At 46.8% G+C, this 26,459-nt stretch overlaps 2 protein-coding genes across 5 annotated transcripts in view; one reads left to right on the top strand and one right to left on the bottom strand.

Moving 5' to 3' along the window:
- LOC147700999 (phospholipase A2 inhibitor and Ly6/PLAUR domain-containing protein-like) overlaps positions 1-26,459 on the top strand; it is a 313,626-nt gene that overhangs the window by 108,971 nt on the left and 178,196 nt on the right. The window lies entirely within an intron of this gene.
- On the bottom strand, positions 6,809-10,513 carry LOC147701000 (uncharacterized). 2 transcript variants are annotated; one of them, XR_015297424.1, is made up of 3 exons: positions 10,415-10,513; positions 9,535-9,660; positions 6,809-7,739 (listed from the first exon to the last, which is right to left on the bottom strand). XR_015297424.1 is itself a non-coding variant. In XM_086929824.1 (2 exons), the coding sequence occupies exons 1-2, from the start codon at positions 9,671-9,673 to the stop codon at positions 7,342-7,344; spliced, it is 537 nt and encodes a 178-aa protein (XP_086785950.1). In that variant the 5' UTR covers positions 9,674-9,689; the 3' UTR covers positions 6,809-7,341. The 2 variants fall into 2 exon arrangements, 1 of the variants encoding a protein (XP_086785950.1); XM_086929824.1 differs by lacking the exon at positions 10,415-10,513 and having other exon boundaries at positions 9,535-9,689.

Below are 26,459 nucleotides of genomic sequence, written 5' to 3'. Positions count from 1 at the left end.
GAGCAAAAGAAAAAGTACGCCTGCAGCAGCAGGATCTGCTGGGGACCAACCTGAGAGCAGCACCCCTGCTCCATTGGGTTCAGTGCCTCCACCACCACGCCAACTTAAGTCAAAGCCCTTGAGTGCTTCAGAGGCAGTCAGTGTACTTCTCCAATCACCATCGACCAGTGATGTTGGCTCATCGCAAGAAAGTAGCAGCAATGTCCCTGAATCAACACAGGTTGTTGTAACTCATCTGACAAGTGTTGAACAACCACAGCCGCAACAACAACACCATGTGCAAGTACACGCCCAAGTACATGTGGAAGGAGAGGCAGCAAAAGGAGATGCGCAAGCAAAGGTGCATGGACGTTCACAAGTGCCCACAATAGTTGTTCCTCCCGAAGTAGGGGCACATTTGGAAATCGACAATGAAGCTGAGGTATCATTGGAAGCCACTCCTCCTGATGATCATTCATTGTCTTCCACATCCCTAGCAAGGAAAAGATCAAGGGGGGTGTCTACATCTTCTTCAAGCCCACCTCGTTCTGGTGCAAGTGATCTGTCTTGGGAACCACGACAACTGCGGTCTGACAGTGAGGCAGAGGCACACCATGATCTGCCACCGGTACCTAAGCGTAAAAGGAAGGTCGTCCAAAAACTCAAACCTATGGAGTGTGATGAGGCTCAACAAGAAGTGACAGATACTGCTGGTGATGAAGCCTCTCACGATGACGACGAGCCAGTCATCACAAAGGTCACTGCAGCCCCACCGGGCATGCAGCAAAGAGACATTTTGACCCTATCCCGAGAAGCTGCTGAGCGTGATGATGATGTCGGCGAGGAGGCAATGGAAATGGAATCATTAGATTTGGAGTTAAGTAGTACACCAAAACCTACCGCTTCCATATTTCTTCCTCGCAAGAAGGTACCCACCTCGTCCTCGACCTCAATTCGTGGTGGTGAAAGTGCAAAACGTACTGAAGTTCGGCAATCCACATCCTCCACTTCATCTGTCATTAGCAGCAGGACCACCACCACCAGTATCGACGCCTCCTCCGGCGGCGGCCCCCGAAGACATTTCAAGTCTCCAGTTTGGGACTTCTTTAGTGTTTGCCCAAAAAAGGAAAACGTAGCCATTTGTAGCCTTTGTAAGCTTCGATATAGTCGTGGTAAGCTTGGTTCTAACTATGGTACCGGAGGCCAGAGAGGTCATCTTGAGAGAAGGCACCCTGTCGAATGGTTTCCGCACCTAGAGGCGGTCAAGAAAGCCGGAATTGCACGTAATGAAAACGTTGATTTGTCATCTGCTGATGACGAGGAGGTAGAAGAAGACGATCCAAACACTTCACTTACACCCAGTTCCCATGTCAGCAGCACACCCCATGGGAGCCACACTAAGAGTGTGGGAGAGAGTGAGACATCAATGCGGAAAAGTTCATCAGCGAGCGTAACTGGGTCGAAGAGATCATCATCCCGTAAATCATTGGTCCAGGGCAACATTAAAAAGATGTTGTTTACAGAAGCGCAATATGAACGCAACCACCCAATGACCCGTCTGTATAACACTAAGCTGGCTAAAATGCTAGCTCTGGACCTTCTCCCTTTTTCTTTTGTCGAAGGGGTTGGTTTTCTAGAATTAGTGGCAGCGCTCTGCCCTAAATGGAAGGTTCCTAGCCGGTTCTATTTTGCCCGAGTTGCGGTTCCAGCACTACATGAAGATGTTCTGAAGGCGATTGGGGCAGCTTTGCAGAAGAGTGCTGTTCACACTATACATCTGACAACAGACATGTGGAGCAGTGGCGCAGGCGCTGATTACATGTGCATCACTGCACACTGGGTCTCTTTTTCAGGGGCTAAAGCAAAGCTAAACTCAGGTGTTGACACTAACATTGTTTTTAAAGGTGCTCGGAAACATGCAACACTAGCCATGTTTGGTTTGGATAAACGTCACACAGCAGAAAACATTTTGGATGTCTTTAACACAAAGGTCCTTAACTGTCTGTCCCCACTAAAACGCAAGGTTGGTTATGTTTCCACGGACAATGGCTCCAATATAGTTAAGGCCATGAGGGACGGTTACTATTTCAGAGTGCCGTGTTTGGCGCACTGTATAAACCTGGTTGTCCAAAAATTCTTGGGTAATAAACTCAGTGCAGCGTCCAGTGTATTGGAGAACTGCCGAAAAATTTGCAAGCATTTCAGGCATTCTTTTAAGGCCCGCAAGCAGCTGAGGAGCATGCTATATCAATGTCAAATGCCAGTGAAAGCACTCATCCAGGAGGTGGTAACACGTTGGAACTCAACCTTCTACATGCTTGAGCGTCTGTATGAGCAGTATACGCAACTCGATCAATATTTCTTGAAAGAGGGTATAGAGGAGCTGAGGATGGGTGGGCCGCAATGGAACATAGTTGAAAGCCTAACACGCATGCTTCGTCCTTTTGAGGTCTTCACGCGTGCAGTCAGCAAGGAGGACTCTAATTTGGGAAAAGCTATCCCATTGTTGTACATGCTGGAGGACCAACTGAAGGAGGTGTGTTCTGTGTTTCGAAAAGATGACAAAAAGAAAGGCTCTTCTTTGCTTCTGGCTGAGCAATTATTAGAGCTCCTACAAGGTGATGAACGTCTTCAAAAGATCCACTCAGAACAGCATTACATTTGTGCTACTATTCTGGATCCACGCTACAAAAAGGCGCTGGCAGGCAGAGCATTCTTTTCTTTTGCTGATGAAGATGTTACAAAGTACAAACGTTGGCTAGCCTTGTCAGCCAAGAAGTTTGAAACAGAACGGCTGGAAATTGAAGGAAATGGCAGTACATCAGCAGGCCATCCCCAGTCAAAACAATCCACTTCTGCACCTGTGGCTGTGGCACAAGTGACCTCTCAGCCGTTAAAGACACCGGCAACCGCATCATCTGCACGAAAGACAGCAGAAACATTGGAGGCTGAAGAGGATTGGCTAGCTCTGCGTGGGTTTGGTTCTCAAAAGGCCAGAGGCACAGCAAGAGCTACGCAAAGTGGAGGAACCTTGGAGGAGGACCTTGAGTCGATGGTGAAGGACTATCTGAATGACTCCACAGAGGTCTATGTTAATTCTGACCCATTGGCGTATTGGCATGGGAAAAAAGAATTGTGGCCACAGCTCACCAACCTGGCTTTAAACTACTTGTCTTGCCCACTCGCAAGTGTGTCTTCTGAACGGGTTTTCAGTGCGGCTGGTGGGATTGTAACTCCCAAACGGAGCCGCCTCTCGCCCAAAAATGTGGAGAGGTTAACAATGATCAAGATGAATCAGCACCTCATACCACCAGATATAAGAGTACGAGAGAGCGTGCCGGATGAAGAGGAGGTGGCCAGCACCATAGATGAGGGAATTTCTACTCTGTCAGGTGGCACTGACCTCACCCGGGCTGAATTCGCAGAGTATGATGACGAAGCCTTATTCTTATTCCTGGACCGTGATTCCGACTTCGAGCCCTGAAAATGAGACAACGAATCAATAACTTTCTTTTTCATCCTTATTCACTTTTATTCCTGTGTGTCTGTCTTTCTTTGTTGTGCACAGTTAATATAATTCAAACTTTAATCAGATTATCACAAAGACAAGCCCATCAGCAGAACTGTCTTCACTTGTTTGCTAATTTATTTGAAGGTGCCGCAGTCTGCATTCCTCAGGTTCACAAGTTCAGAAGAACATGCTCCTCTATCCTCCTCCTCCAGACTCCTATTTCCATCAAAGCAGAGGGCTGGTTTACGCCCAATGAAGAAAGACTCAGCACTTGTGGGGGTGTTGTTCTACCTCTTTGCAGGTGAGTTGACGGGTCTGGGGCCATTGCTGGGAAGCACTAAAAGTGGTTTGTGCCAAATCCGAGGCGGAAATTTTTTTGTGTTTTTGATGACTTGCTTGCCTTTGAGGTGCTCTTAGGGGGGGTTCCGTCTGTTTGTGGGTGAGTTTCATGGTCTGAGAGCATTGCTGGGACACTCTAATCTTGATTGCATTTGCTTTTCAGGAAATCCGTCGTGCCAACCCCGACTTATGGCCTAGCTACGCAGCGCGTTTGGACCGAAGGCCCAGAAATATTGCAAGTATGAGATTTTGCTTTTGGCCTGTTTGGGGGTGTTATGCTTCTTGGCGGGTGGGTTGCCGGGTCTTGGGGCATTCCTGGGAAGGTCTAATACCGGGTAGAAGTGGTTGGGACAAAATCCAGGCCGATTTTTTTTGGGCTATTTCTGACATTTTGCTCTATGTAGCGTTTTCGGGGGCCTGTTTGGGGGGCTTCCTGGTGTTTGCGGGTGAGTTTCGTGGTGTGGGAGCACTGCTGGCTATATATACTTTACTTTGCAAGAGGTTTGAAGCAAATCCATGGTGGCTGAGGGGACTTAGGGCCTAGCTGCAGAGCGCGCGCGGAGTGATTTGGGAAATTTGTGAAAAAGTGACTAAGTCCCCATTTTTGTACTTTTGCTCTTTGGCTGTTTGGGGGTCTTCTACTCGTTTTCTCCTGGGTTGACGGCTCTGGGGCCATTGCTGGGAAGCTCTAATACCGGATAAAAGTGTTTTGGACCAAATCCCAGGCGGAATTTTTTTTGTGTTTTTGATGACTTGCTTGCCTTTGAGGTGCTCTTAGGGGGGGTTCCGTCTGTTTGCGGGTGAGTTTCGTGGTCTGGGAGCACTGCTGGGACACTCTAATCTTGATTGCATTTGCTTTTCAGGAAATCCGTCGTGCCAACCCCGACTTATGGCCTAGCTACGCAGCGCGTTTGGACCGAAGGCCCAGAAATATTGCAAGTATGAGATTTTGCTTTTGGCCTGTTTGGGGGTGTTATGCTTCTTGGCGGGTGGGTTGCCGGGTCTTGGGGCATTCCTGGGAAGGTCTAATACCGGGTAGAAGTGGTTGGGACAAAATCCGCGCGGAAAAGCCTTTAGTTTTGGCACTTTTTGTAACTTAGGGTTCGTTAGGGTTAGCCCTAGCAGCAGGATTGCATGTGTATCGGGGTGTTCTAGATTTTTCAAACTGAGTTCTGGGGTCTTAGAGCACTCGTGAGAATGTGTAATTTTGGTTGCAAGTCATTTGAAGAAAATCCATGGTGGGAAAGGGGGGATTTGGCATAGTTAAAGAAAGCCTTTGCCACTATTCTTAACTTAGGGTTCGTTAGGGTTAGCAGTATTTCTATTGCATGTGTTTGAGTGGGGGGGATTTCGAGTCTTGGAGCGATGCTGGCTATGGCTACTTTTGCTTGGTTGCTTGCAAGTGGTTTGAATACAATCCACGGGGGGTAATGGGTAATTAGGGTACTTCGGCCTACTTTTACTTTCAAAGTAAGTTTTGTCTCCAGTTTTCTGCTAGGCCTCGTTTTTTGGGTGGGAGCACTGCTAGGAAGATCTATTTTTGTTCTAAAACACAGTTTACAGTACACCTAGCTTGAGGGGCAAGATCCGCTACATTAATTTGCCCATACTTACTTATCCTTCAAAAGGTGACTCAGAGTACGCACTTTCAAAAACATTGTACTGTCTGTCTACTAGAAAAAACAAATTGTGACTTTTTGCACTCCACAGCCTACATACCTTATATTTATTTATCAGTGGTGTTGTAATATTATATCACTTCCTGTTTTTCGTTGAATAATTACAGGCCGGGTTTCAGTCTCTGCAATGGGGAAAAAAGGATGGAGTCAGGCTTCACAGTAGCGAGCCACAATTCAGCATCAGGCAGGCAGTGGACAGGGTGTCTTCTGGTGACCAACATCGGTGGACGAAGCGTCGGCTGCAATGGAGGAGTGCCGCTAATAGGAGGATTTTTTTTCTGCGGGCAACTTACTTACCACTTCCAACAGGACCACTACAACCACATAGATACAGTATCCCTTGCCTTTTTCTCTGACTGTGACTGCATTTCTTTGCTCTCTCTCGGCTTCTACATTGATCCCTTAACACATCACTTAGTCCACTCCACTATCTGCACCACACATAGTCATTTGTAAGTGCTCCTACGTAATTCGCAAGTCGCAGCACGCCCCAGGCCGTAGAGGACTGGGATGGCCCCAATGATGAAGCATGTCACCAAGGGGCAACCCTGGTGAGTGAGGGGACACCTAGAAAAAAAGCAATTTCTCCTTTTCTATCTACTATACCTTCTGTCAGGTTACGCAGCCCCTAAGCGCCTACCGTACTATGAAACTACATTTCCCATGAGTAGGCGGGAGACTTGCAGACTATTTAGTGAGACTATATGAGAGTACCCTTGTATGTTAGGACATCACTTCACTGATGCCTGTCTTGTCTTCTCTTACAGGTATCCTTTCCCTGCTGACCCTACCTTTACCCATCCCACATTTTTTATTTTAGTTTGTTATTTTTCTCCCTCGCCTAATGCCTCGAACACCCTGTGTTTACACTTCTGGGTGTTGGTGACATTTGGAGGTGGAACCATATTTGCATCGACTGGATCACGGGGAGTAAACGTGACACCTTCCAGACCAACCCCATTGAGTGTTGTTGTGAATGGATTTATAGTGACCAGCAAGGCTCTCGGGTATCTGGCTACAGAGACCTTATGTTGAATATAGTTATCAATAATTCCACACAGGCCCTGTACTGTCGCATTCTTTCTTTCCACAGTTGTCGATGATATATTCTTACTCTGCTTGACAAAGAACCATTGCTAATGTGAAAGAACTTCAACCGAATTAGTAGTTATACTTTACCATTTGTTAGGCTACAATGTGGCACTGCTCTACTGTACTTCTGTCACCTGCTATATTCTCAGTTGTACCGTTGAATTGCTCAGGAGGACAAACCAGATTTCATTTTCTTTTTTTTCATAGGCATGCAACTGCCACTGTGTCACACCACTACTACCACCGCTATGAGGAAATTTTATCCGACCAAGATTGCCAACGTTATTCGGTGTTTCCCGTGGAGCCAGCCCTGGGCCTAGCCCTACTTTCAAACACAAATTACAGGTAAGATAAGCGTTTGGTGGTTTGGGGGTATAATGGAGTATTAGTACGAGAGACGAGAGCCTGAAGGTAGTACTACTAAAGTCCTAGGACTCTTGGATTCACTTCACTTAGTCTGTGAGAGGCACTTAGTGTTGAAAACATTTGGGCATTTACACTTAAAGGAAGAAAATGGAACTAAACTTTCAGGAAAACAGTCAACGTTAAACCCCCACCCACCAGGCAAGCAGTAAAAAACAGGTATGCTCAGATAAAGTTTGAAAAAGTATATTTATATCCCTAACAAAATAATCTCCCGCAAGACCCTCCCTAACCCCAACGATTGTCCTTCAAAAGTCCCCAAAAACCCAACTCCCAATTCCCACCCCCCAAAAGTCTCTAAAAAAGGGGCAAGGGACACTATGGGTGGATGCTGTTCACTTTTTGGGCCAGGGCATCATGCTCCTCGCGGAGCAAGGCGAGCTCCTGCTGAAGGCGGGACACCATCAGGGTGGTGCGGCGCAGGCGTGCCTTCACTGCCTTGCAGGTGCAAGGCCTGTGAGAAGCAGCTGTTGGCCTTGCTGCTCGGCGGTGGCGTTTGCCTTTGGCAGCCCGGCTCAGTCTCGGTGGACCACTGTGCTGGGTCACGGTGGCAGCCGGTGAGGCCACGGAGGACGACGTTGTCGTTGTTGTCGACCGCACACTTTCCACGTCCTCCAGGGCCACCAGCCGCCGATATTCCGCAACAGTGGCCTCGATTCTCCGTTGCCGGGCCGCTCTAGCCAGCTCCTTCCTCCTTGTTCGTTTGGAAGGAGAACCTATATGAAGAAAGAAAGACATAGTCTGTAACCAATGCTCTTTAAGATTAACTCAATCATTCAGCAGAAATGTGTGCTGCAGTACAACTAGCAACTTGCAAGCGCATTACATAACTATTGAGGCCAGTATCTATCTAACCTCACACTTCTTCATCCTTGCTCTAACATTAGTGGGAGTTTAAGGAACAAATTCTATGAGCACTGTGGACTTCCATTGGAGTCGACTATGAAAGTACACCAGTCTTATTCTTCTTCTTGTCTCTTGTTTTGGAAAATTGGTACGTTATTTTCTGCAAGCCGGCATAATGCCAGCGCGGTAAACTTGCACCCGAGAAAAAGAGACGCACGCCATGAGGAGTGACCTAGACTTGCGTTGCCGTTGCGTTACTGTACCCGTCCAGTACATGCAGGTGGTGAATCTCTTACTTTTCTATTACGGGTGGCACTGAGAATACTCTGTTACAACTCAAGGGCTACTGCTTAATTAATTTAACTTTCACCCTACAGTGGAAATGAGTACTAGAAATGGAAAATTGAAGAAGATAAATAATCTGATTATCTATCACTTCACATGGGATGTTTTTGCTTATATATGGGATGACTTTAGGTGCTTTGCTTTTTATTGAGTGACAGGCAGTGATACACCCACACATGAATGACTGAGTACTACTAAACTTATTAAGAGAGGTAGGGAGTGGCCACCATAATAACCGGATCTATGCAGTGCTTGCAATACAAACTACTGCTACTATTTATGGTAGTATTTGGACAAAATTAAAAGTTCTTTTCCTTGCCTTTCCTACACTGGAACGGACGTGCGGGTGCAGTGTTAGTGTTACATGCTCTTCAAAGTTACACTTAGTTCATCCACTGACCGTCTACTCTCTCTAGATCATGGGTACTCACAAACTTTCTCTCAGGGGCTACATTTACAGTGTAGTTTGGGGCCGAGGGCCGCACTGGTGGGGGCGGAGTCAGAGGGGGCGGGGCTAAAGCAAAACGATAACTTGTGACCATGAGGTTGCACACAGGTCCCTGCAGCAGATGCCCTCATCCACTGAGCCACCAGACCCAGCATTTACATACATCTCTCTCCCTCCTGCTGTCCCTCCTGCCCTCCCTCCATCTCTCTCTCCCTCCTGCCCTCCCTCTCCCTCTGTCATCTCACTGTGTGTGTGTCTATCTGTGTCAGCCTTCAGCTCGGGTTGAGACCGCTTCCTCAACGCGCACACACAGACAACAACACCAAAGTACTTAACAGGTCTTTAAAAGACCATTAACATATTATTGAGGCTTTGTTTGTTTTAGCGCCCCTGCTTCTCCACCCTGACAATCACTGCTTGCCCGGCCCCACAGAGCAGAGGCTTAGTTCTATTTCACCTCTTTGTGGCCTTGCATCTCCACTCTGCTCTGTGGGGGCCGGGGGAGCAGTGATTGTCAGAGTGGAGATGCAGGGGCGCTAACAGGTGAAATACAAAAAAGCCTCTGCTCTGTGGGGGCCGGGGGAGCAGTGATTGTCTGCAAGGTCAGCGCACCGCCAACGAAGGCTTGCCGGGCCACCACCGGCCCGCGGGCCGTACTAGGAGTACCCCTGCTCTAGATACACATATGCTATCTAAGAGTCAGATAGTAGCATGATCCAGGTATATGGACACATACAGTTTCTGTGTCACCCACCCAGGCTGTTGTCCTTCCACCCATCATTGCTTCATCATTCACCCAGCCATGCATCTCATATTCTTGCCTTCCCAGCTAGTCTTCAATCTCAATAAGTAAGGAATATATAAGAGCTTACCTCTGGCCGCCACCACCGTCTCAACTCTCACATCCGGCGCCGCCGCCTCCTCCCCTGATGATGAATTGCCCTCCGCCTCCGTGTCGAGCACCACCACCACACTGGCCCCGCCACCAGATGTTCCACCTACAAAGTACATTTAAGAATCTTAGAATAAAGCACTCACTAGTCACTAGTATTTGGTCTAGGAATGAAGACATGTGAAAACAATGTAATTTGTGACTGTCTACGTTAAAGTTAAAAAAAATGTCCCTTTTTCCAGGGAAGGTTGTCTTGCTGCACTTTTTGGCACAACTGATGAAGGCTGATTTTTTAACACGCACCATTTTTCTCCACACAGACAGAAGATGGACTTCTAACAACAAGATCAAGTTGAAACCAGGTGAGAGCTCGGCTCGACCACAAGAAATGTCTTCAATTAATCGTCAGCACTAACCACTTTTCCATTATCAGTTAAACGTTTAGTTTTATTATGACTTCATTTTAATAAATGTGTTTACTTTTAATAAAGCTTTTAAATTTAAATACAATCTGTGTTTTTTGGTCCTCCAGACTAGAGTGACTGAACGAAAGGTTTTGCAATTTTTGCAAGCATGAGTCCAGATAGAACACTTCAAAAGACATTATGGACAATCCCAGAGGACTGCACTAAGTTGATAGAGCTATTGCTGACTAGAATCATGGGAGTTTCGCCAACCGTGCAATCTTAGTTAGCTACACAGACAGACTAATAAGAATAATCTAGTAATACCACAGGGAGTCATAGTAGAGGCAGGATAAGAATTTAGATACAGTCTACAAGAAGAGCAAAGACAATTTTGAAAAAATTCAAATGAGGAACGCTAGGAAAAATAGGTACTAGTCTAAAATGAAAACTTACTGGGGCCAGCAGAGGAGCCCTCGCCTGCCCGATCCTGGCCCTGTTGATGAACAGCATCCGCCGCCTGCTGCTCCTGTGTCCTCCTCTCGCCCCTGGGGGGAGCTGACGTACAACATGAAAGAAAGAACAGAAAACATGGATGATTGTTGCTTGTCAATGTCAACCAAATCAAACATTTCAAAAGAACAATAACAAAATATTTCCGCGAAATTATATTGATTATGGTTACTTTTTATTTATTTGCGGACCTGTGACTTCGAAAGTCACGTAACTCACTAAACAAAGTACTGAAACGTTCACCTAGGACTGGCAGGCAGCAGTCCGCAGGCAAGACGCAAAGTGACAGACAAACTCCATTGTGATTTCAGTCAGATCAGTGACAACACTAACAGTTGCCTGCTACATTACCAGTCATTTAAATAGTCAAACTATCAATCCACCGCCACTATTTTTCTTATTGTCAGGGTTACAAAGGAAGGGGCAGATTTAAGCCCTTGCGGCTCTTTTGCGCCGTTCTTGCGTGACTTTTGTGACGCAGCAGCTAAACAAAAAAGGGCGCCATGGTGCGGCGTATAATATTATAACAACGTGACGCATTTGGGAGATGCATCCCGTTATAAAGCCCTGCGCCATCAGGGGGCGTTCCGGCGCAAGGGAGGGCATTCCTGCGCTGGAACACATCCTAATAGTGGCTGAGGGAAATCTACAAAATATCAATCAGTCACCTTTAGGACAATGATGCGTCACACAAACCCTGCACCTGCTTGAAGCAGACGTACGGCTTGACCCAGCATTGGGGAGATAGGGTACCCCAGAGCATTGATGGAGCTGCGCCATCGTTGCGACGCAACTCCAGCAGTAAAGCTTCGGTGACGTTTTGGGCCCATGGGGAGCCGCATTGCAAATACGGCGCACCATGTTTGGTGGTGGTAGCGGGCCGCACAATTAATGGCGCATCCCTGCTACTTTGCAGGGATGCGACGGTAATTGCAATTCTGCCCCTTAGGGGCATACTTACTTACGCGTTCTGGCGCATCTCCAGAGATGCGCCAGATCAAATGCGTCACGCAAAACTACCCTTGCGACACGGCAGATGTGCCTCATTTACAATGCGGCGCGCCCTGGCGCAAGGGTAGGCACTTGCGTGACGCATCTCGTCACGTAAGAGCGGCGCATCGCTGGAGTCACGTCGCCAACGCAATGCAACTCCAGTAATGCTCAGGGCCACCCAATACTTTACATGCTGTGTCAGTCCTTTCGCCTGCTTCGAGCAGACATAAGGAATTGAATTGACGTAGCAGCGTCGCAGAAGTGCCTGCGTTAAATCTTGTAGATTTCACGCAGGCAATTTTGCGAGGCGCACAGCCGCTGGACCGCCCACCCTGCGTACTAGGAACGCACCCATTGTGGTGCAGGCCCATGGCTTTATAACGTGACGCATCTCCCTAGATGCGTCATGCTGTAAATGACTTGCAGGGATGCGGCACGTTTACGCCGCTGTTGCGTCACGCAAGGCAACGTAAACGTGGCGCAAGGGGCTTGTAAATGTAATCTGCCCCCTAGTGTCTAGCATTACGCAGTTCTGTTAAGTACACTCATACATAATAGTTACTCAGGCCAATGAGACCACGAAATAGAAAACAAATAAGCATAGTAGCAACCCCACTGAGAAGGAGAGCAGTGCACCTGAAATGCACAGAAGATTTTGAAATATAATTTAACTACAATGTAATCGTCATCAGCGGCATTATTGGCTTGCTCCATGTAAAAAACAAATATTTGCAATACAACAACACAGAGCAGGAGAAAACATCATAGTAGTGAGTGATTAAATGCCAATGGCTACTACTACTCACCAAGCCCGGGGATCTTCAAGCCGAGCTGGTCCAGCAGGTCGCGCTCGCGGTCCAGGAGGTCCGTCCAGCGATGGGTGACCTGGCTGTAGGTGCGCTGGACCCCGTAGAGGTGGGATATGGCCCAGCACACCTTCTCCCACCGCTTCCGGCGCTCCCGCATGTTATAGCCGCCGGCCGCGATCCTGCCGCCTCCCGCGATGGTCCTGGGCAGGCGGCGCTGGACGAAGTAGACCAGCGCGCCCACTTCCTCCGGGCTGAATATCTCCCGGCGCGTCACCTGCTCCCCCCTCGATCTCACGCCTGCTGTCCTGCCACTGGGTCCAGCACTACTCCCCGCCGCCGCTGCGGCCCTCAAGTGCCTGGGCAGCTTCACGGCGCCTGGCTTGACCATGGTCTGGGCAGGTAAGGTAGGAAGAAGTAGAAAATTAAGAAAGAATAGGATAGGGAAGAAGAAAAGAAAAGAGTTTACAAAAGTAGTTTAAAAGTAAAGAAAAATAGCAGAAAAGACAAAAATATACAGCTAGGAAAAGAGAGGGATAGATAAGAAGCAAAATCGTAAAAAAAAAACTGAAAACAAGCAAAGGATGGGAAAGATATCAAGAGGATTAAACACCATGCCCAGACACAGGAAATGAATGAAAAACAAGATGGCCGGCGCCCGTTTCCGAGCGCGAAAGTCAGTTCGCGCGAGATTTTCCTCGCGATCTCGTGCGAACCTCTAGATTTCCCGCGCAATCTCGTGCGAACCTCTACTCGCAATGCGCTTACTGCGCGAGATTATACATAGCGGGCGGAAACGGAAATACGTCACGCAAACAAAATGGCCGCGCCCGTACTCGACCTTGGGGTAAATTCGCGTGTTGCGCTGCAAGCGGCTCGCGAATACTGCAAAAAAACTCGCGAAACAACAAGCCGCAAAAAAATAAAATGCTCATTCGCACGAATTGGCGGCTTCCGCGGTCGGTTTCGCACGACGCCGCGCCCCGCGAATAGCGCGAAAAAAACCGCAAAACGATTTCAGCAAAAGCAAAAGCAATGAGCAGGTGCAAAAGGTCAACCTCATGATTTGTAACGATTCTTTGTATTGCTTCCTGAGGGGGCCCTCCAGAATTCGGTTGCCTGCTTGCAACTATTGTGTGACCCTGCTCTGACCTTAACTGTATGCCACAAAGGTCCTGATTTACAGCTAAAGGAGCAGACAAGCAGGTGCCAGGCTGGAACTTTAAATTCTTTCAGTGACACATTAATTAGCCCCTAATTCATTATTGTCAGTTGGGGCAGGGCAGGTGTTGTAACTAATTTTGCAACAATGAAAGCACTTAGCAAGTGCAAAAGATCACTAATCAGGGCGCACTAAGGAAGCAGGTGCCAGCTAAAAAAATATTCTGTGACACATTAATCAGCCCCAAATTAATTCAGGTCACTTGAGGCAGGGAAGGTGTGCTTTGCTTTGCCGAAAATAATGTACACTGGACAACCAGAGGGTGTGGTGATGAAACAGAGGGTGGCATGGGTGGGCCAGAGGGTGGCATGAGTAGTCAGAGAGTGGCAGTGGTGACAGAGAGTGGCAGTGATGAAGAAGAGTGTCCCAAACAGGCTGGACATGTAGAAACAACAAGTTCGCAAAACTTGCGACCCGACAGGTAAGTTCGCAAATTGCGAAATTGTAAAAACCCTCGCGAACTGGCAGAAACACGGGCGAACACAAAAAAAAAAAAAAATCCGCAAATTCGCGGGAATTCGCGGATTTTGCGGATTGCGAATCCGCAAATCCGCAAAATTCGCGAACGCGAGATCCGCAAAATTCGCCCATGCCTAGTGAGTATGTGCTTGTGTCAGTGACTGTATAGGTTGATGAGTATGTGTAAGTATCTGTATAGGTAAGTGAATGAGAGTGTGTATGAGTAAGTGGCTCTGGGATTGACTGTATGAGTGAGTGATTATGTGTATGAGTAGCTCTATGGGTGACTGACTCAGTGTGTGAGTGGGTGTATGAGTGGATATGTGAGTGACTGTATTAGTGAGTGAGGTATGAGTGTCTCTAAGGGTGAGTGAGTGGAGGTGTGTGTTGTTCTATGAATCAGTGAGTGGCTGTGTAAGTACTGGCCGACCACCCCGAGACCCACCTTTCCTTCTGGAGTTGGCCGAGCGCCGTCGAGAGGTCTCCTGGCGAGGTTCCTCTCCTAGAATCGTACAGGCGAGCAATCACACTACTACAAAGGCACACCACACAGGGATAGATTCTTAATGTCTTTATCAGCAATCAAGGGAGGTTATCTTAGCGATATATGTACAAATGGATCGAGGGATCCTTAAGGTCTCGGTAACTGTGGGAAGGGGGTAGCGGGACAGTCTTGGTACCAGCCTGGTACAGGGATACCCTGCGCTCAGCTCTCAATCCTCGAGCTGGGTGGTTTCTCGGGGTCGGGCCACGGCAGCGCCAGCAGGGCTCTGAAGATGGTTCAGCGAGGTCGGGCCGCGGCATCGCCTGCAGGCTCCGAAGATGGTTCAGCGAGGTCGGGCCGTGGCAGCACCAGCAGGGCTCTGAAGATGGTTCAGCGAGGTCAGGCCGCGGCAGTGCCAGCAGGGCTCCGAAGATGGTTCAGCAAGGTCGGGCTGCGGCAGCACCAGCAGGGCTCCGAATAGGGTTCCGGGTTCCGTAGTGAGTTCGTCTTAGGGTCAGTCGCGGTTCAACCTGCAGGGCTCTCGACTCCAGGATACAACTCCCGACCCATTTCAGAGCTGCCCCAGATATAGGTCTGAAGTCCTTTGATGTCCGGACCCTCGCACCTGGGGGTCAGAGGGGCCGGGATGAGAGTGTCCAGACACCCAGCAGGGGGGTGGAGCCAGCGCCTAGGGAGGCCGGAGGGCGATCGAAACCAGGCGTCCGGGGACAGCTGGAGGGCCATCGAAACTCTCCTCCTCCTTGATCCATCAAGTGGCCGTTTTACCACCTAGTCGGATCTTGGTGCCTCGATGTCGGGGCTTTGCTGGGGCCGAGGCCACGGGGCCCGGACGTGGAAGGCCCAAGATGGAGTCGGGGCCTGAGAGGGTGGCCCGGGATTGGGGTCGGACCAGCAGCGTGGGGCGAGTAGGGGTCGCCATGTTCTGGAGGGGGTAGCTTCAGGCCGGAGGACAGGGGTCGATTTCGTCCAGGGCCCGCCATGCGGGAGGAGTGGGACCACTCCACAAGGCCGGGTCCAACAGTGGGCATGCTCTCACAGGTCCTGAATGGAACCTCAGCATGGGAGACAGTGTACTGTGTACAACACCCAACTCCACGAGCACTTGACGAGGCACGAGGGCAGCCTGTACTGGGACGCCATGTTGCGGGGGGAATGTATGGCTGAAAAAAGCCTTAAGTTGAACTCAAATAAAACACAGATTCTACTTTTTTGCAAAGACACAATATTTTGGTCCGCAGAATGGTGGCCATCTGAATTTGGAACTGTTCCCACCCCAGTCACCAAGGCCAAAACCTTGGAGTTATTATGATTCCACCAAATCCTTCTCCCAGCATGTAAAAATGCTTACTTCTTCCATCTGTTACACTATGAAAATTCTGAGGAAAGTGCTCCCATTCATACCAACAAATCTGCAGAAAACGGTGGTGTCAGCTCTGGTGTTATCAAAACTCGATTATTGTAACGGGCTACTGGTTGGAGTAAATAAATTGGTAGTGGCTAAGCTGCAGGTACACCAGAATTCCGCTACAAGATTGTTTTTTGGACTAGCCAAATACTCTTCGGCCAAACACGCTCTGAATTCTCTGCATTGGCTACCAATGGAAAAGCGCATCAGGTTTAAAGCTTTATGTATTGCCTTTAAGGCACTACAAAATTCAGGACCCAGTTACCTGATAAAGCGCTTCAAATGGCATATCCCAGCCCGCACATTTCAGTCGGCTTCACTGAAGTTGGTGTGGGAGCCTACTTTCCGTCTTCAAAGATGGGGTGGTAAAAACGTCATCAGTATCACCACAAGATGGTGGAATAAGCTACCATTTTATTTAAAAAATTCTTTTGATCTACTGTCATTTAGGAAGGGACTTAAGACATTGCTCTTTACACTGTAAATCTGTCCAAGGATAGGAAAGCAATCATTCAGTGTGCTCTTTGTGCCCATTGTGCAAGTGCCTAGATGCCCTAGGGTAGTAGTGCACTATATATATAAATAAATTAATAAATAAATGAAATGATTAATATCAATATATATTTAGACACACACTGACCTCAGTGGCCAGTTCAAGTCTGCACCCAAGGCTGAGAGAGTCACTGCAACCCACAGCCACAATGAGGAATCTAAAGCAGCCTGATCCAGTTGCATGGCATCATGATGAGAGGCGCAGGCGGGGGTGCGAGCAGCAACTAAACTTACAAACTTCTGCCCACTCACTCGCCCACTTAGTTGACAGAGGTGGCAAATGGAGAGTGCTGTGAATGCCGGCACAGCGGTGCTGGAGCCAGCGGGAGCGAGCTGAGCCCAGCCTGGTTGGAGGGACTGGAACTACCTCTTGGCTGACACATGATATAGATAATCTAAAACCGGAGCAGAGTAGTGCATTTGCACTCGGCAGTGTAGTGCAGTCTCTCACACGCTGTGTTAGATGGGCAGATGCGGTGTGCCGAACGTGAAGCTGCACAAAGCACAGGCTCTCAGAGCCTAAACAGTCTGACAGCAAGCTCTGAGTCCTTCCCAGCCGTGTGAAACTTGGGGTGAAGATGAAGCACACACTGAAAGCCACTTAGGCTAAAGTGAAGGTAACGACAGGGCTCTCCATCTCTGCGGTCCCACAAGGAGCCACCAAACTTCCGGCCAGCAGGGCCAGCCGCCCTAAGCACCCCGGGATGTGCATTAGCATATACCTAATAGCGCGAATGTGGCGGCCACCTTACAAATGGTTTATAAACAACACAGTGTCCATGAAATAAAACAAAAAGGATTTCACTGATGTATAAACAACTGGGATTGGTGTGTGGTTGTGGTATTCGCTAGTTTTTTTATGAACTTATTCTTTGCTGATCATCGTAGAGAAATATTTCCACTTTCTCTTTTGTGAATAGAACGAAATTGTTTACTATGCTGAGCAGTGGTCAAAATGCATTAAACAAGGGCCCATGTCACCTTTGGGTGGAGCTCACGCTATATCAAACTACAACATAAAAACAATGCCTGACCTGAAATAGCCAAATGCGAGGAGGGAACAGAGGCCATCACACGCTGTACTGTGTGATGACCAAGCAAAATTCTCTGAGTGAAATCACCCGGAAAGAGAACTAAACAAACAAAGGAGGGATTTTCACAGAAATGCACCAATAAGAAGGCAGCATTTCTGAACGCCACAGATAGTACCCAATGGCAATTAGTGGTTTGCCAAACCCCGCAAAAAAGATATAACTGGTTGATCAAGCTCGGCCTAAAAATTGAGGATGAATTTGTCTTTGTACGTCTAGTAAGTAAAATGTTACCCCCTGAGGAGAACATTATTTATTATCAAGTGCTTTAACCCCTTCGCTGCGGGGCTAATTTCCCCACCGCGCGGGGGGAGGGGGCCGCGCACGGCGCCGCTGTGCTCATGACGAGCCCAGGCTCGTCATGCAGCACGGTGCTCGTGTGCTGGTGACGAGCCTGGGCTCGTCATGAGCACGCCCGCGCAATGGAACGCTCAGCACAGCGTGTGAGCGTTCCACGGCTCATGACGAGCCCAGGCTCTTCACCAGCACACGAGCACCGTGCTGCATGACGAGCCTGGGCTCGTCATCAGCACAGAAGGGGTTAACATCAGAAACTCTTCTAAAAGATAACCAACACTAGAGCATTGGTAATTTTGTAGACAATTGTTTCAAAGATATGAATTCATTATAAGACCAAGAAAGAAAGAGATCCAATACCACCTCCATATCCCAAAGAGAGTAATATTACGGTATTGGCAGATTTTAGAGCTGTATATACTAAAAAATGTTTACTTACCAGTTCTCTTTTTGCAAGGACATGTCCTGCGGAAATAGCTGAGTGAAAATAATTGATTGTTCTGTAGGCTTTTCCAGACACAAAATGGTGACAATAAATTAACTACATCTACAAGAGCTGCAGATATGGGATGAATCTCTCCCCATACCAGCTAACCCAGTACGCCGAAAAATATTTATAACTAGATTGAATGGAAGGCGCCCAGGAATTATTGATAACTGACATTGCGACTGACGAAAGTCCTGAGACATGCCAGGCTGACCTGAAATCTTGCAGGTCATCAGATGCAATTGTCTTTTGATAATTAATTTGTGACTATGAACTTGATGGTTCAATAGTAACTGGGGAAATGTGGAAATTATTCTTGGAAAGTTTACTGAGAGTTCTAGAAGTTGAGGGAACCACACTTGTGAGGGCCCGAAGGGAATAAATATTATTATAGTGGCGCAGTCCCTTCGGACACGAAGAATTGTTTGAAGAATCATTGAAAAAGGAGGAAAGGCATATGCTTAGAGAGAGCCCCAGTTGGGGAAAAGAGTCCATGGCTTCTACCACCAGATCCAGTTTCCAGCTGAAGAATGGAGGAAGCATGTGGTTGAGGCCGGGTGCAAATAGATCTACTTGTACAGGGCACGATGGAGAATCTTGTTGAAAACCTGAGGATGAAGGGACCAATCGCTTTTGTCTACTAGGAATCTGGCACCCCAATCTGCCACTGAATTGGAAAATCATGGAATGTATTCTGCTTTTTCTAAGCAATAGTTTGTTTATGTAACGGACCACAGAGACATTGTCCATCCACTGAAGAATAGAAAAATATACTTTTGATGGAGCTAGATTTTTTACAGGAAAGGAACCTACAAGCAGCTCTAAACAGTTAATATGATATTATATTTCTTCTGGGGACAATTTTCCACCTGTTACATTTCCACATCGTGCTCCCCAGCCTGATTTGCTGGCATTGGATTTTAGTGTACCATCTGGGGCCTGGCCAAAAATGGATCTTCTATTCCAAGCCTCCATCTGGGAGAGCCACAACTCCAACTCCTCCTGTGCCTCTGCAGAAAGGGAAACTAACACTGAGTAAGGGAGGCCCCTTTGATGATGACGAGCCTTGAGGCATTGACGCGCTTGATAATGAAGAGGAGCAGGACAAATTTCTTTAATGGATGCCGAAAAAAGGCCCACAATTCTTGTCAGTCTGTATAGAGAACGTTTGTTTAGTTTAAGAACAGAACACATCTTTGTTTTGATTATTTAGATCTTCTTTAGAGGAAGAAGGAGAGCTGGTTTCCTAGAATCTATTAACAACCCTAAGAACTAAGGGGCAGATTTACAATCCCCTTGTGCCACTTTTGCGTCACTTTCCCAATGTTAAAAGTGACGCAAAAGTGGTGCAAGGAGCTTGTAAATAACCCCTGAATTGTCTGAGATGGAATTAGAATTGATTTATTTTGATTTATTACAAACCCTAAACTGTGGAGGAGAGATACTGCCCACACAGTCAGTGCTTGTAGTCATTTGCAATAGTTGGCCATTATTAACATATCGTCAGATATATAATCACACTCCATTAAAAAGTAACAATGCTACCACTGGCATCAGGAGTTCAGAGAAACAGGAGGGGGCTGAAGACAGGCCGTAAGATAATGAGAGAAATTAGAACTAGTGACCTTGCCAAATGAATTATAGGTAACGAGAATGCAAATGATTAATGGGAACAGATAGATAAGCATCCTTGAGATCTATTTTGATCATCCAATCATTCTTCTGAAGAGAGACAATATATCCCCCCATTTTGAAACGTCTGTACAAAACAAAACCGTTCGGGGATCTGAGGATTATTTCTGGTCAAAACCCTTTGTCTGCTTTCTTTACAAGGAAGAGATTGCTAAGGGACCACTGATATTGAGATGGGACTTCTTGTATTGCTCCCTAGGATAAAAAACCTAGAACCTCCTGAGATATTAGATCAGTTTCTTGGGAAATGAACTTCATTGAGAGAGGAGGGACCAGTTGTATTGGAGTAGAATAAAACTCTATTTGAAAACCCAGAATTCTTGGTAAAACCCAGTGGTCTGAAGTAATTTGTCTCCAGTTGATGAGAAAGAGAGTGAGTATGCCACCCATCTTTCCCAGTAAAAAATATTTAAAACAACATTGCCTACCTGTATTGGCATGGGATCTTCCTCTACCACATTGGAATTAGCCTCTGTAGTTGTTTCCTCTTTGCGGATAGAACGGAGCATATGCTGGTTTTTCACTAACTCCAGGTGTGTGCCCATATCTTGGTCGCATAAAAGGACGGTCTGTATGAGCTCTTTTGAAAATTACCAGAGGAGCGAGATCTCCCTCATCTGACTTTGTGAAAAATACAAGCAGTAGAGACTTTCTTGAGATTTTGTTGTGCCTTGTCCAGAGAGTTGAAGGTTTGTACATAGGCAGCTACATCCTTGATGAAGTGATCACCAAAGAGATCTCCTTAAGCTTCAAAGTCAAGTTCTTTCTGTGACACGTCTGCCAGATTAGGGTCTAATCTCATGATGATAGTTTTCCTCCTCTCCGCTGACGGAGATGCATGGGAATTGCCCTACAGACAGATAGCCTATTTGTCTAACCTTTGAGGATAGGCAAATTGACAGTCTATGCAAGTGCAGCATCTTCTGATATTTCTCAAATTTGAGCCAAAGGAACCAGGTCATCTAATAACTTATCCTGGCAATGTCTAATCACTTTATGAATTCCTTTTTTGGGATCTTTACCTTTTTTAGGAAGGAAGGAAACCATATCTGGGTCAATGTCTGAAGTAGATGCCAATATATGAGGAAGAGTAGATCTGGAACTTTCTGCACACAGTTTATTGCAATTAGATTGTTCCGTAGGCTTTCGAATCCAGTGAGCAAGGAATGAAGCGATAGGAGCTGAAGGAGTCTATTCACCTCATCTGGGATGAGCAAATACATCTGGTTCAAAACATGGGGAGCCCACCGAATGCAGGAGGGCCTCATAGGGAGTTGAAAGAACATTGTCTGGGACCTGTGGCAGGATTAGATCCCCTACATTATCATCGTTGTATCATTTGGATTGGCAGAGTAAGACTTATCAGAATCTGAGTGATCATCTGTGGTGTGTATGGGGTCAGAGAAAGGCAACTTTCTCATTTTAGAGGGAGAACAGTCATAGGAAGACAAGGAAAAGGATATAAAAGATCCCTGCGCTGCGACGCCTCAGCCACTCACTTTTTAGAAGGGGTATTTAGCTGTTTTGAAGATTGGGACACGCGTCCTTTAGGCATTTGAGAGTCTTGTATTGGATAAGGTGGCAAATATTTTGTTAGCTTTTGAAAGGAGTTGACAATAGACCAACTTAATACCTCCTTCTTTGACAGCATTGGTGTCGAAACAGTGGACTGAATTACATTCAGCGCCATAACTGGTTGATCACAGGCCGGCTCCTTCCTAGAAGGCCCTTCCTGGCAATCCTTTTCCACAGAGGAGTCAGATTAGGTTCTGAATTGCTTCAAGGCTTTAAAACCACTATCTTTTTAAGACCACTCTTAAGTGTGCCTTCTATTTTACTTAAGTAGAAAACAGGAAAAAAAATAAAACTGATAATTAGCTAAATATGAACAATATTTAAAGTTATTGTTGTTTAAAGGCTGAAATATATAGTGAAGAAATTATACATTCTAAGGTGAAAGAATACGAAGAGAAAATGTGCTCTTAGGCAGACTCACTGCACACCTGCAAGAGAGGGTTAAATTCCTGCCACAGGTCCCAGGTAATGTTCCCTCACCTCTATCTGACGCCCTCCTGGATTTGGTGGGCTCCCTATATTTTGGCCCAATTCAGAAATACCGATATTAATAGGAAGAGAGAGTTCAAATGCAGGTCAGCACTTTCTTCCAGGCATATGGGGCAGGCCTTCACCAGAGCTGTCAGAAATACCTTATTTGTTTAACAGGAGCTGATTAATCTGTGTTTTCAGCACAACTGAAAACCAGGGAAGTGAAAGGATGAATAAAACAGGCTGCATGAAGCAGAATAACACTGCTGGTTGAAGCGGTGCACAGTGCTCACTGTCCGAGTGTGAAGACAGCTGAGAAAACTAGCTGAGCCTCATGCCGAGAGGAAAAGAGAGCAGCTGAGGGTTCACGCGCTCACACCTTTATTCAAGAATGAAAAAAAACACATTTCAATCAATAAAATTCGAAGTACACAACAATATTGTGCATTTTCACAATAAATGGTCATATGTAAAAAAATAAAAGTATACTTACCTCTGCTAGAGCAGCAAAGAAGAGGGCAGTTGTTGCTCAGCAGAGATAAATATACCACAGACTGTTCACTGATTGGTGGAATGCACATGAGGTAATGGATAATCTAGAGTGCTGACCTCCTTCACACTTTCACTTATAATTTTTCTTCCATGTTATGTTATGTTTTACCTTGCTGCTAAAGCTATAAGTAAAGAAGTTCAGTCTTAATGGAGCCTCCGGTCTTGTAATAGAATCAGCTAAGTAGGTAAATGTGCTCTAGTAGCAGTCATCTTTTCAGTGCTATTTATTATATTGAAATTACTCGCTAATGAGGTCTCTTAACAGGACATAGTTCTTGGGCCATATTATCAAGAACGGCGATAACATTATCGCAGCTTTAGCGGCAGGAAACTGCAGCTAAAGCGGTGATAAGGGGCTTGATAATATCCCATTGAGAATTCCCATAGAAGCCCAGGTTTGATGTCCTGCACACGCAGTCTAAAGTAAAGCATTCGCTCTACCGCCAGCCACACCCCGATTTGAATATAGAAAAGTGTAATGAATGGTATGATTTAGCAGATATATATATTGCTTTAATAAGAAGGTATCACCCTCTCCAAACAGATTATTCGTATGTCATAGCAAATCAAAACATTAGGTTTAAAGGTTGTTGTTGTTACAGGGGATCAATTTTCAAGGTCACAAACAAGTCCCAAAAAATGATGCTTCACATTAGTGTGACACTGTACTGTTCTCTTCTGGAAACAAAACAGATTAACAGCCTGCAGCGCCCACAAGAAAGAACGCTAAGCGAAGAAGAGGATCTATGAGCCTTTTTTTCACCGCCTCGCACATCTGTCTCGCCGCAGCAGACCATGTGAGGTGAAAAAGAACGGTGAAAGAGCCTTACACAGCGCATTCCTCGCAGAGGCCCATAAGAGAGGAAAAAGAGCAAGAAAAGAGCCTTGCAAGGCCCTTTTCCTCACCAGGGCAGGCTAAAGGGCCAGGGACGTAGCTTGGTCAGTAAGATTGGAGGAGGGGTGAACTTCAGACTTCTCAACGTTCAAGCAGGGCAGGAGGGGACTTAAGCGACAGTGCATATTGTTAGACACAATGGGGTATATTTACAAGAAAGTGACGCATCTGTAGAGATGCATCACTTTCCCTGTGCCACCCTGAGACGCCCTTGCACCACCATTGATGCGCCGTATTTACAATAAGTTGCACCATGGCGCAAGGATTGACAGATGCGTAAAGAATTCTGACGCATTTGTTGCGGCAAAAGTCATGCATTGATGGAGCAAGCACAACGCAACTTCAGAAATGCATTTTGAGGCCTATTCCCACTACAATGCGTCACTCCTTACAACTGCTTCAAACAACTGCAAGGTTTTGATGCAAGGCTTTCTTGCGTGGGAACGCCTACCCTGCAAGCATTATAACTGACGCAGGTATAATGTGACACAGGGCTTTACAACGTGACACATCTCCCTAGATGCATCACTTTGTAAATTAGCAGCATTTTTTATGCCGCCGCTGCATCACAAAAGTGATGCAACTGCAGTGCAAGGGGGTTGTAAATCTGCCCCAATATTTTTCAAACTAACCAACAATTATTAGGACATTCAAAACAGAAGCTGTGTTTTTTGTCTATGTGTATTTAAATCCAGCAGACACATCCCATACCCGACTTAAAGCACTTATTCCCAACTATTAACAACAGAGTCAATTTTTTAGGGAAGGGTGTAATACCCCAAACACCCCTTTTGAAGCTACACTAGTACATGTGTATGGTGGTGGAGTTAGTGCAGCCGCACCTGGCGCTGACTTCGTGGGGGAGGAGGGTGGGGTGTTCACTGTATTTAAAAATAACTTATGGGTTTGGTAGCATCTGCTGTATAATTCCTTGTGTGTCCAGCAGTTTTATGGCAACAATAACAATGTCAAGGTAACTGGGAAATAATGTTTCTGCTGGAAAGAGATTAGAGTTATGCCTCAGGCCAGTTTAACTCATCATAAAATAGAGTAGAGAGTTAATGTGCCTGCTGCAAAGAATGTGTATTAAGAAGATCACAGAACTAAGGGCCATATTATCAAGCACGGGCGATACATTATCGCCGCTTTTATCGGCCAGAAACTGCCGCTAAAGCGGCAATAATGGGCTTCATAATATGCCCTTCTGAATTCCCATAGAAGCCCAGGTTAACACCCGAACCTGGGCTTCTATGGGAATTCACAAGGGCATATTATCAAGCCTATTATCGCCACTTTAGCGGCAGTTTCCTGCCGATAAAAGCGGCAAGAATGTATCGCCCTTGCTTGATAATATGGCCCCAAGTTTGAGGGAACTATGAGTAGCCCTATAAAGCAAGCATTGGAAATTCAATCAGTCTCGCATTTTGTTTGTTAGATTTATTGTCATTGTAAGTGGTAATGTCTTTTATCCACAAAGGGTGGAGGGAGGGAGCAGTAGAGAGTCACTGAGGTAAGTGGAGTAGAGAAGATAGAGAGAAGTTGGGAGAAAGGCAGGGGTACAGGGTCAGAAAGATGTAGGCAAAGCACACTTACACAGACCTCCAGCTTGTTGTATAAGATGGTCATTTCCTACTCTACTCAAGAGTGAGTCCCCCTCACAGCTTGTGGAAGCAGATCCTAAGATTGCAGCTTGGACGCACTTGGGGTCGGTTGGCTTACAGGGCGATCAGGCATTGCCTGATGGGCTGTTCTGACGGATCAGTGTGTGGCCCGTTTTCTTTTAGCTGTAAATGGTCTGCTAGGCCAGTTGATTTCCCTGTTATTAAAACAAACATTGCATGCAGAAGCTCAAATCCACGCAGTATGCCATAGATAGAAAACACATATAGAGTGTGTCTTTACAATTTAAAAACTGCACCAATTCACAAACATGGTCCACTTTTTAGCTATCAAATTCACTAATGGGGGGCCACTTTTATTTTGGCGGCTGGGTATACTTTCTGTCCCTGTCCGACCATGGCCACCGCTCACCAAACGCGCAAGATGAGAGCCCCAGGCCCACCCATTTTTTAAGCTTGCCCCTGCTATGTGCAGGCAATCACATCATTGCCTTTTGCTGTTATTTTTTAACATGCTCCTGGGGATATTGTTTTCACAAACATGCTGTTCAGTGGTTCAAAAGCACTGGGGAGAAGATTGACTCTCAAGTCTCTGGTGTTCTGCTTGTTTTTCAGATTTACTCATTGCACCTTTGCTTCTCCCACCCCTCTGTCAGAGATGATCTTTGTTCTAACCCCCTGCTTTCCAAAATCCTTCCCTGCTCTCGCATCCCTTCAGCCCTCACTGTCTGGTGCCCACTCGGGAGCGGACTGCTCTCAGTGGTCCCTGCCCCCATGGATGTCTCCCCAGCCACTCACGTCCAATCGTTAATGTCCTAATAAATCTGGGAGATGCGTCATGTTGTAAAGCCCTGCGCCAGAAGTAGGCGTTTCTGCGCAAGGGGGGGGGGGGTGTTCCGGCGCAGGAACGCCTTCCAAAAGTGGCTGAGTGAAATGTACAAGATTTCACTCAGTCACTTTTGAGCCCATGCTGCAGCAAAACCCTGCGCCTGCATTGTAAAGATATGGCCCCCCAGAGCATTTCTGGAGCTGCGTCGCGCTTGCGACGCAACTCCAGCAATGCACCACCTTTACGGCACAGATGCGTCACGCATCTGTGCCGTGTTTGCCCCATGGTGCGCCGCATCCATGGTGGTGGAGCCGTGGCGCACAATAACTGGCGCATCCCTGCTGATATGCAGGGATGCGTTAGTTATTGTAAATCTGCCTCGTGTTTCTGTTGCCCAAAGAAACACAACTCATTATAGACCACCCACCGACAGACACAACTAGAACGCTGCACTTTCAATGCTTAGACTGGATCCTGCATCTGCCATGCAAAGAAGAGCTTATCTACAAGGGTCACCTATACCTTCAACTTGCCTTCA

This window comes from Lissotriton vulgaris, chromosome 7 (assembly GCF_964263255.1).
Source record: "Lissotriton vulgaris chromosome 7, aLisVul1.2, whole genome shotgun sequence".
Classification (NCBI taxonomy): domain Eukaryota; kingdom Metazoa; phylum Chordata; class Amphibia; order Caudata; family Salamandridae; genus Lissotriton; species Lissotriton vulgaris.
Note: the sequence above shows the minus strand (reverse complement) of the source record. Positions and strands in the feature narration are given on the sequence as shown.

Coding starts and splice junctions, on each gene's coding strand:
- LOC147701000 (XM_086929824.1), bottom strand. CDS start 9,673: ATGTACTTTGTAGGTGGAACATCTGGTGGCGGGGCCAGTGTGGTGGTG. Junction 7,740..9,534: donor GACGGTGGTGGCGGCCAGAG/GTAAGCTCTTAT, acceptor TTCTTCATATAG/GTTCTCCTTCCAAACGAACA.